This window comes from Tupaia chinensis, unplaced genomic scaffold (genome assembly GCF_000334495.1).
Source record: "Tupaia chinensis unplaced genomic scaffold, TupChi_1.0 Scaffold000215_1, whole genome shotgun sequence".
NCBI classification, from domain to species: domain Eukaryota; kingdom Metazoa; phylum Chordata; class Mammalia; order Scandentia; family Tupaiidae; genus Tupaia; species Tupaia belangeri.
In genome coordinates this window covers 3,023,560-3,035,099 of record NW_006159690.1, presented here as the reverse complement: position 1 = coordinate 3,035,099, position 11,540 = coordinate 3,023,560, and the positions used below count along the sequence as shown (strand labels likewise).

Sequence of the window (11,540 nt, the reverse complement as noted above, 5' to 3'; positions counted from 1 at the left end):
AGAGTGGGGAAAGGAAGGGAAGAGTGGGGAAAGGAAGGGAAGGCCCTACCACACACCTGTACCAGGTACTTCTCAATTCTTTTCTCATTCAGTCCTTCAGAAAAGCCTACTAAGTGGTATAGCTTAGTGCTTAAGAGCCTGGACTCTGCAATCAGTGTCTGAGTTCACATCCCAGCTCTGCCCATCACTGGCCACAACCTTGAGGAAGTTATTTAATCTCTCTAAGTTTTGGTCTCTCCCGTCTGTGACGTGAGGATACTTATTTGTCCTCTAACCCCTAAGTACATTTTACACATTCTTATTTTTGCTCATGGCATTCTTCTTCCCAGTACTAACACCCTAAGAGAGTTGATAGGAGGATTACATGAGTTCACAGAGAGGAAGCACAGAGAACAGTACCAGCACGTATGTGATAAACATTGACATTGCGATCATCATTTCCAATTTATAAGTAAGAAAACTGAGGTTCTCAGATTAAAGTATTTGCCTCAATTTACTCTGCTGGTAGGAGTGGGAGCTAGGATTCAGAACTCTTATCTTTCTATTATATCGAGCTATCTAACAAACTGGTTTTAAAAAATATAAACAAACAAAGATTGTAACAACAATGGGAGAAACCATTCACATACTTTTACAGTGCCTTTTTATTTGGGGGGGGAGAGGTTTTTGCTATAGGGCACATGCGCTCGCCAGAAAGACAGACAGAGACAGAGAGATAGAAAGCAAGAGATCACCCCCCAGGGGGGATGGTCACACCGCAATCCCTTCTCCTCCATTCTCCTCTCGGGATCTTAGGCATGCATGTACACGCGCCTGGTGTGAGTTTAAGCCACCGGACCCAGGACTCGAACTGTGGTCAACCACATGGGAGTCCAGCGACATAGCCATTACGCCAACTGCTGGTCGCAACAGTGCCTTTTTTTCAATTGCCAGAGGGCACACGTGCTCACTCACCAATGAGACAGAGACAGAGAAAGAGCGAGAGGGGAAATGCAACACTTCCAGTGTGGTCCCCCCACCACAATCCCTTCTCCACATCTATGAGCAGCAACACTTCCAATGTGGTGTGGTCCCACCACAATCCCTTCTCCACATCTATGAGCTTGTCTGGAAAATCACGATGCATTTTTGCACAGAAAAAGAAAAATACATCATGACTTTTCTGACAACCTAGTATATACTGTCAGGATTTGAAGCACACATGAGCATGCACCCAGGGCTGAGCCTCCAGGGCTGGGGTTCAAACAGTGGGAGGCCTCGTGGGATATGGCTTCTTTAACCATGAGGTGATGGGCCAGACTGACAGTGACATTTTTATAACTCCCAACAACACTCATCTCGAAAATGCTATGAAGTGTTTTTATCAAGGAAGGTATTGATATTAACTCCAATAAATGCCACAGAGGTCAGAGCAGCACAGAATACACGTCTCCCATTAGGAGTCACATTCTAAGCAGGCTACCAGCACATCACAGAATGTCAAGGCAGCCAGGGCTGTGAGCGATATAGAAATGGGCATTGATGGAGGAAAGACTGAGGAAAGAAGTTCGTGACCAGCCCCTTGTGCTCTATACCCCACCACAAGCCCACTCTCACGCCAGCCCAGGCGTCCCTCATTCCCCTACTGTGATAAGTTTTAAGCCTCTGTGCTTTTGCTACAGCCATTGCCTCCACTGGGAATGACCGCCACCTGATTTTCTACCATTGCTCTAGCTCTCTCTTTACCGGGAGCTGAGCTGGCCACCACTTCTTCCAGGAAACTTTCTTTTCTTTCTTTCTTCCTTACTTCCTTCTTTCCTTCTTCCTTACTTCCTTCTTTCCTTCTTCCTTACTTCCTTCTTTCTTTCTTCCTTCCTTCCTTCTTTCTTTCTTTCTTGCTTGCTTGCTTGCTTATCGTTACAGCTTGCACAATGACTTTTTCCCAGCATGAATACGCTGTACATTAAATGAATGGTCTATTATAAAACCGGTACCCCTAATCGAAGTGTGCCTTCTTCTATAACCCAAAAAGAATACCTGAAATCCTATTTAACCCTCATTTTGTTGGCCTGGTAGTTTTTAGGTTTTTACCCATCTTATCTCCCAGGCATTGCAAACTCTTTGAAGAAGTCATCTGTCCAGACCCTGCCTATTCCCCAAGCATATGGGTAGGAGCTGCTCGGTACAGGTCTGCGGAATGGTTTAGAATGACAGAATTGCTTTTGTATGAAAAGGAAGTAAACCCAGTCCATGAGACCCGGAGGGCCAGCTAGTAGACCCAGGAGAGATGTCCCAGTCATGGATTTCAGTCCACTAGGAGATTTTTCTAGCTATGGTTTATAGTCATAGAGGAAGCCCTACACAGCATCCATGAAATGGTTCAAGCACAGGCAGGGTTTCCTCAACCAAGCAGACAGGTATTTGGATTCCCACACAAGGAAAAACAGTTGCCACTCAAAGATTCTGAAATTCTAAATTATTGCAGAACCCACAGACAACCTAAGCGCACACGAATTCTCATATTCCTTCCACAGTGATGGCTGCCATCTCCCTGACCTGGTCACAGTGTCCAGAGGAAGAAGAGAAGAAGATATACATCCTGTTTTTTGGACCTGAATCTTCAGTTCACTCTGGTCCTCTTCTAAGAAAAGATGTGCGTGGGAGCCCACGGGAGGGGATGTGGGGCTCAGAAGCATTTTCACCACATCTAGCAATGGCTGCTCCTGCCCCCTTTCCGGAAATCCATGGGGCATGTGGAAGAATGTAAAGCATCTTCTGAGGGGGCAGAGAGTCCACACCAACAATGCACGTTACTCAAAACCTAATTCTTAATGTGGAAACACTGACCTTCACACTAACTTACCATGAGGAATGTCTCCACTATTTTTGCTGCATACGATTAGATTTCTATCTGCAGGAATACTGTTTTAAAATGGTTGCAAAATAACTCTGTAAAAACCATCAGGAAGAGTTGAGAAAAGATTTGTTAAAAGTATCACAAACATACAACGGAAGAGACAGGAATGAAGGGCAATGACCCAGGAGAGAGTCACACCCAGGAGCAACGGGAATGAAGGGCAATGACTCAATACCTCCATGCATGGCATCTATACGGATCTTCAATCGGTTTGGACCAGAAAGTAGTTCTTTCAGTGCATTGAAATCAAAGATGTTTCTCAGCATCGTAGCGTAAGCTTCCACCGAATCGACTATTTCCACTGTGAGAACAAGTAACATTAAAGATGGAAGACCTAAATACATTTACAAATATTGTACTCTGAAATGATTATGCCACTGTAAAACTACAATAGCTGTTTCAATTACTGAGCAGCTCTAATGTACCCAGGCTGTTAAATGATATCTTATTCGATACCGACAATTTTCCAGAGATGTAAATATTATTGGTCCTGTTTTATACATGAGCAAACTCAAGATCTGAAAGGCAAAGGAACTTGGCCACATAACTGGGATAGGGCATACAGGGACTTTTTTATTTTCTTCAGTTTTTGTTATGAGGTGTGTGCACTTGCCAGAGAGAGACAGAGACAGAGGGAGAGAGAAGAAAAGTGAGAAAGCACCCCCTAGGGCGAATGGCCATGCCACAACCCCTTCTTCTCCATTTCCCTCTTGGGACTTTGGGCATGCATGTGCACCTAGAGTGTTTTTCAAGCTGCTGGGTTCAGGACTCAAACCACAGTAGGGCGTGTAGGAGTACAACACATTAATCACTATGACACCTGCTGACTCGGGGAAAATTATTTTTTTAGGCTTTTGCCATAGGGTGCATGCACTTGCCAGAGAGACAGTGAGAGGGAAAGTGAAAAGTCATCCCCAAGAGGGGATGGCCACACAACAATCCCTTCTCCTCCCAGGATTTTGGGAACACGTACACATGCACCCAGTGTGATCTGGTGTGATTTTTAAGCCGACAAGTCTGGTGCTCAAACCACGGCCACCCATGTGGGAGTCCAGCGCCTTAGCCACTATGCCACCTACTGGCACCAAGGAAAAAATATTTTTAATGAATCACTTTTCACATATACTGATTTTTTAAAAAAGCAAATGTTAGGAACCTACTATTAATAATGGGTTTTAGGGGCTTCTGATCATTTTCCAAACATGAAGAGCCTAAAAAAACTATACTGGTGTTTTCTAACCCCCAAGAATGTCTTTATCTTTATCAGCATGGAATTGTCAGTTCTCAAGTAAATGCTGCATCCCATAAAGTAGTCCAGGGGCCTGAATAAATGTTAGGACATCTCCTTGCCAACTATCTCATGCTCATTTTACTAATATGAATGCTTTTTACAGACATTTATTCCATTAATTACCGCTATACTTTGGCATTTAACAACAAAATGTAACTACAGTTGTTTGTGGAGGGAGTTTCAGCATGGACTCCCCAGAAATGGTCTGATAGACTTTATTTAATAGTAGGATAGAAAAAAACAACTGAAAGCCCAGGCTGGGGAATCATTCACACCTGTGTTTAAATGCTCATTTTACCACTCACTGACTATGCAACCTTGAATCTGTTACCTAACCTCTCACAGTCTTTGTTGCCTCATCTGTAAATAGTCCATATTGACAGTGCTCTCTTCCCAGGGTTACCGTGAGAATAAAGTGGAGTAATGCACAGAGAAAGCTCAGCACATAAGAGCTCCATAAAAGTGAGCTACAAATGGGGCCGGCAGGTGGCATGGTGGTTAGGGGTGATGGACTCCCACATGGCCGACTGCAGTTTGAGTCCTGGACCTGGCCGCTTTCTCTATCTATCTATCTATCTATCTATCTCGCTCTCTCGCTCTCTCACTCTGTCCTTCTATGGTCAAATTAAAATAAATGAATGAATGGATAAAGTTGAATAAAGTAATTATTTTTAAAAAAAGTGAGCTACAAAGTAATCTTACAAATCTTCCCAAGACTGTCTTACAGGCATGGAAACTGAGGCCTAGAGAACTGTAAATGACTCACCCAATGCCATGCCACTAATGAACGGCAGGGCCCCAAAAGCCCAGGTCTCTAGACTACTAAACTTCATTCCAGACCTGTCAATTAATTAATATATGCAAAGCCTAGTGACTACAATTTTTCCAAAGCCGAACACCTACTTTATTCAAACCTTAAAAGGAAAACTGCTCGAGTTGGAAAAAGGAGTGGGCAGGAGGAACAGAAAAGTAAACATGCCTGTGAAGGGTTTGAACTTGTTTTCCAGGTCAAACTGCTGCTTTCCCAGAACACCAAGGTCTACTTTCAGGTCAGGGCAAATTGCATATTCTTCGATTGTCTTGCTGATTTGAAAAATTTTATCAGTTATAGCTTCTGGAGCAGGACCTGGAAATCAAATAGCAAATAGTAGGTCATTTTGTGCTGCTCACATGAAAATATGAAGACTCCAAAGCTCTTCAACTCCTCTTTACTAACACATCCACCATTGCATCATTCAGGCAGCAAAGTGCCAGAGTTTCTCTTACAGAAAGTCTCATCACAATCACGATGATTTACACATGATTCTTCATATTTAGGTACAGCAGAATGAGAAGCACCTCACCGATACTGAAAGGAAGCACAGAACCTTCTCCTTGCAAGAAAGTCGCATGACCTTCCTTTGACCCTTGCAAAGGGTCAAAACCAATCCTTAGCCTTCCAAGGCTTCAGGTATTGGCTTATCCAACTGAATATAAAATTGTCTGTCCTCAAATAGCAATAAACTCACCTCCATTAGAAATATTAAATTTGATTCCAAAATCTCCATTGGGGCCTCCTGGATTATGGCTGGCTGTCAGAATAATCCCACCAATGGCTTTGATTTTTCTAATGATGCAGGATACAGCTGGGGTGGAGAGGATTCCATTCTGTCCAATAACCAAGCGACCGATCTAGGAGATGAAATCCAGAACACATACTTTAACATCAATGAATCCAGAGCTACCACATAGAAACACCAGAACACCAGGCCACTGGACAAAAAGATATTCTATTAGACCAGAAAAGATTTTCTGTAATGAACACTTATACTTTGGATATACACACTACATGTACATTCATACACTGAAGTTGAACCAGCATTGCTGAACAAAGTCATTGCTTCAGATAGTTTTGGGACTTTGTAGTTTCAGAATAGTATGTAGTCTGAGGGTGCTGAAAGGCTCTGGCAAAGAAAACAAGTATATTCAAAATAGAGCCTTTCCAGATCAGGTTCATAATTTGTAAGTGACTATACATAGAAACTGTGAGAAAACTCACATTTTTATCTAACTCAATCACACTTTCAATTTATGAGAGAGTGGATATAGATTTAACTAAAGGGATTCTATCAAAGATAAGACTTTTCTAAAGAAACTTTTTTAAAAAGTAAGAAGAGCAAACATTTTACCAAGAATATTACAGGGCCAGCAGATGGCATAGCGGTTACATCGCTGGACTCCCATATGGTTGACAGTGGTTCGAGTCCCAGGCCCAGTGGCTTGAAAATCATACTGGGCCTGTGTGCGTGTGTGCCCAAGATCCTGGGAGGCGAATGGAAGAGAAGGGATCGCAGCATTGCCATCCTCCCTGGAGTGTGATTTTTTACTTTCCCTCTCACTGTCTCTGTCTTTCTCTGTCTCTGGCAAGCACATGTGCCCTAGGCAAAAAAAAAAAAAATCTAAAAAACAAAAAGATTATAAAAAGCATCTTATAAATTAATCTTTCCAATCAAGCTTGGATTTTTTCATATAGTGGGTTTCTTCAAAGCAGGACACATCTACCCATGTTAGCTTTAGTTACCTCCTAGGCCTCAGAGAAGAATGCTGGGATTTATTACTGAGTAAGCCAGTCAGAACTACCTACATGAAAGGCCCATAGGTAGGACTTCGACTGCATACTCAACTCATTTTCCTACATCTCTCATAGATGGTATCAGCAGAGCATCTCACTATTCCTATGATAAAATGACAGTAATCTGTAACTTTTTCAACATGGCCCAAGTTGGACACAAAGGAAGATAGACTGTCAGTTCTTCTGATGTACTTGGAGAACATGTGACTGTTTCATAAAAAGACATAAAATGAGGAGCTGGTGCCTTTTCTCCATTCTGCCTTCTGAGAAAAGAAAGGGACAAGAATATTTTCAGATTTTTCATTTGTTATTTTTTTTTAATCTCACCCAAGATAAAGATTGTGAAAAAAAAAATGACTTGATGGAAGATGTGCTTCTTATGTTGAAACACCAATGAGATATCTGGATTCCCTAGGGAATGTTTATCTGGAATTTTGCCACCTTCTCATAAGTCACTAAAAACTTCACCATCTTCTAATTCAACCCCCACACTGCCATCACCTCCCAAGAAGCAGCTGGTTCATTTCAGTTACCTCTTGGTTTTCAGATGTTTATGGACAATTTTTCTTATAGCTATCTTAAGATCTGTTAGGTCTGCCTCCCTCAGGAAATGGTAACCACCATGGTAGGTGCTGTAGGTAGATCAATCCTGATGAGCATTATTGAGCTATAGAGCGCTTTCTACATCCCATGGCATTTTCAATCCACTTTCACATTTGCTCCTCCCAGGTACCACTACACAGATTAGAAAGCTGAGGTCTTGAGTTACCATGACCTTTCCCATTCATCTATTCTTTTTTTTTTGGGGGGGAGAGGGAGAGGCTTTTCACTACAGGGCGCGTGCGCTCACCAGACAGACAGAGACATAGAGACAGAAAGCGAGAAATCACCCCCAGGGGGGATGGTCACGCTGCAATCCCTTCTCCTCCATTCTCCTCTCAGGATCTTGGGCATGCACGCACATGCACCCGGCGTGAGTTTTAAGCCACCGGGTCCGGGACGTGAACCGCGGTCAACTACGTGGGAGTCCAGCGACATAGCCATTATGCTAACTGCTGGTTCCTCTATTCATCTATTCTTGTATAGACCCAGCAGCAATAATAGCAAGCATTGATGAAAGGTGCAATGGCAGACACTCGGATAGATGACATGACAAAGTCCCACAGCAAATAAATGTTGAGGGAAAGCCTTAAAGCTTTCTAACTCAATTCAGTGGGAATAATGACATGTCCCACTTCCAGTAGTTTCTAGGAGTAGTTGTGATGAGAATAAAAATCTACATTCAGGGATTAGAGGTGGCAATTAAATCCACCAGAGTGGCTTGTGAACTCTCTGGAAATTACTCAAAAGACCAACTGTTATTGAAACTGTGTATGTACTTAGTGTGGATGGAGAAGCACCAAGTTATTCCTTAATTCCACCATTCTTTATGGTAAAATCTTCAGTCAATAAGGGAAGAGATTATACTGGAGTGAAGAGTAAAAAGACAAAGCAAGAGAGAAGCAAGGGAAGTCCATGGTAGCTTCTCTCTTGAGATCCCAAGAAGAATTATCTTTGGCCAAGGTACTCACTTCCAGAACAGACTCTTTCTTGTAAACCACGCTGAGGAATATTACTCTTCAATCTGATGTAGTGGAGCAGACCACTGTAACAGCTCCCAACTCAGTCTCTCTGCCTCTCCCCCTCGAACTCCCTTGCTTTTAACCAACTGAATCCACCCTATCTACTCAGGCTTACCTTGTTCATCTTTCTGAACCATAATTCTGTGTCTCTTCTTTACTCAAAAACTTTTCCTGTACTACATGATTCAGAAATTCCACTTCTAAGTCTATGCCTAAAGAATTAAAAGCAGGGACTCACACAGATACTTACACACCAGTGTTCATTGCAGCATTATTCATAGTAGCCAAAAGTGGGGGGAAAAAAACCTATCGCCCACAAACGGATGAATGAATAAACATATATAAATATACACACGCATATATACACACATATACATACACACATATATACATGGCATTACATACATGAAATATTATTCAGCCTTAAAAGAAAAGGAAATTCTGAAACATACTACAACATAAATGAAACTTGACAACATTTTACCAAGTGAAATAAGCCAATCACAAAAATATAAATATTGTATGATTGCAATTGTATAAACGAAAGAGTAACTAAAGAGTCAAAAGTCATAGGAACAGAAAATAGGATGGTGGTTGTCAGGGGTTCAAAGGAGGGAGGAATAGGAGGATTAATTTAATGGGTATAGAGTTCTGTTCAGCAATACGAAAAAGTTCTAGAGATATATTGCACAGCAATGTGAATGTAGTTAACACAACTTAAAAATAGTCAAGATGGAACTTGACCCTCCAGACCCAAAAAGGTAGACAGGACAGGCAAATCACAGGCCCTTTTTGAAGCTATCTACATCTGAGCTGTGCCCTGCCCCTTTAAGGGACTAGGGCAACTGAAGATTTTCTGCTCTAACTTCACTCTCCAGACCCAAGAAGGTAGACAGGACAGTGACAGTAGCCAAAAAGGTAGACAGGGCTAGGTGCACAGTAGCCAAACATCTGAATAGATTGCAGAGTGAGCATCAGGAAGAAGGACAGAGCTGCAGAGAGAACAACTCATTTCCTCCTGCATGCTTCTGAACTCTCCATTGAAATCCTGAAGCTCAGCCTAGGTGCACCTGTTCTCTAGAAATCGGGAGGCCTTTATAATATTTATTTCTAATGACAAAAGTGCAGGTTGCTTGGTGAGCATCAGGGAAATGGAACTGCAGAGAGATTGTGGATCATCTTCTCCCACACACCTTTGAATGCTCAGAATTAACACAAAGAAATGAGAAGAAATATATAATCCATCAGATGACCAGAAACCACTGCAGAGGCTTAAGAAATATGAGACACCAAGAAAATAGCTCTCCCCCAATGGAAAAGAACAACTCCTCATCATCCACAGACAATACAATGGAACTCAAGGAAATGTTAGATAAAGAATCCAGAATATTCATAGTGACAAAACTAATCGAGATGCAAGAGAAGAGAGACAGCAAACTCTAGAAAATGCAAGAGAAAAGAGACAATGAGTTCCAGGAGGTGAAGAAGTCCTTCCACAACTTCAAAGAAGAAATACACACCATAAAAAAGAGTCAAATGGAATTGTTAGAGATGAAGGCTGTAATACAGGAAATCAAAACCTCTCTTGAAATTATTATCAGCAGATTAGATCATGCAGAAGATCAAATCTCAGATGTAGAAGACAAAACTTCTGACCTAAAAAACAATCACCAAAAAGACAGAGAAACTAACCCCCCCCCAAAAAAGAGAATAATATACGAGAAATACTAAATACCATTAAAAGCCCAAACATCCAGATGATGCATATCCTAGCAGTTGAAGAAACTAATAAAGGCATTGATAATCTATTCCATAAAATCCTGGAAGAATATTTTCCAAAACTAGAGAAGCATTCAAATATCCAGATCCAAGAAATACAAAGGACACTAAATAGAATCAACCCAAGAGGATCTTCTCCAAGGCACATCATAGCCAGGTTGGCCAAAACCACAAAGACGGGATACTAAAATTGGTAAGAGGAACATCAAATTATTTATAAAGGGTATCCCATCAGGTTAACATTGCACCTGTCATTGGAAACAATGCAAGCAAGGAAAGAAAGGTAAAATATATTCAAAGTGTTAAATGAAAAACAATTTCGACCAAGAATGCCCAGCAAGATTATCCTTCATATGGGAAGAAAAGATAAAAACATTCTCAGATAAATAAAATCTGAATTTACCAACACCAGACCAACTCTTCAGGAAGTTCTGAAAGGAGTGCTGTACCAGGAAAACTAAAGACTGATACACAGAAATAAGAGAACAAAAAACAACCAAGAAAATGATCAACTTAATGGTAGGGACAAGTCCAGAAATATCAATAATAATGTTGAATGTTAACTTCTAGAATTTAAACGGGAAAATTGGAACACAGTAACACTGTAGATTCAACAGAAGAGAGATTAATTACATGAGAATGAGCTGGTGAAATAGAATTTTATGACTTTTGAATAAAACATTACTGATTTTCTTCTATACTTTGTTTTCCAGATTTAAGGATTTTGTCTTAAAAATCAGCAATTTGTTCTTTTTTATTTATTTATTTATTTTAATTTTGAAACATAAACTTTTCTCCCTTTCTGACTCCTCTGGAATTGGAAAATATCTGAGTTTTCTCATTTTGGGGCAGAACGGTTATTTGCATAAGTTCAATAATATCTGTTGCCTTACATCAGATATTGGAGATACTGGTTATTGCCAGAGCTTTGACTGGAATGTCATATCCGAGGATATGACCAGGAAGCTGAAGAACTAAGGCAGATCTCAAGAAAGCCAAGAGAAGCTCTTAGAAAGATTGCTTGGTACCATAAACAGTTCTGCCTGGCAGGTAAGTAAAGAAGGTCACTTCCTGACAAGCCCCAAACCTTTCCAGTACAGGTACTCAAAGGCACAATCAGAGAGTGAGTTTCTGACTTGGCTCAGTAGCCTTGGGAGGCTTGTTAAAATCTGGGGAACCAGCAGTTAGCGTAATGGCTATATCGCTGGACTCCCACGTAGTCGACTACAGTTCGCGTCCCGGACCCGGTGGCTTAAAACTCACACCGGGCGCATGTGTGTGCGTGGCCAAGATCCTGAGAGGAGAATGGAGGAGAAGGGATTGCGGCGTGACCATTCCCCC

At 41.5% G+C, this 11,540-nt stretch overlaps 1 protein-coding gene across 1 annotated transcript in view; it reads right to left on the bottom strand.

Moving 5' to 3' along the window:
* The window catches only part of PGM1 (phosphoglucomutase 1), a gene marked incomplete in the record, with an annotated part of 97,177 nt that overhangs the window by 34,719 nt on the left and 50,918 nt on the right, over positions 1 to 11,540 (bottom strand). The window contains 3 exon segments of the mRNA XM_006147532.3: positions 3,072 to 3,197; positions 5,167 to 5,313; positions 5,696 to 5,858. Of these exon segments, the coding sequence (XP_006147594.2) occupies positions 3,072 to 3,197; positions 5,167 to 5,313; positions 5,696 to 5,858 (436 nt within the window).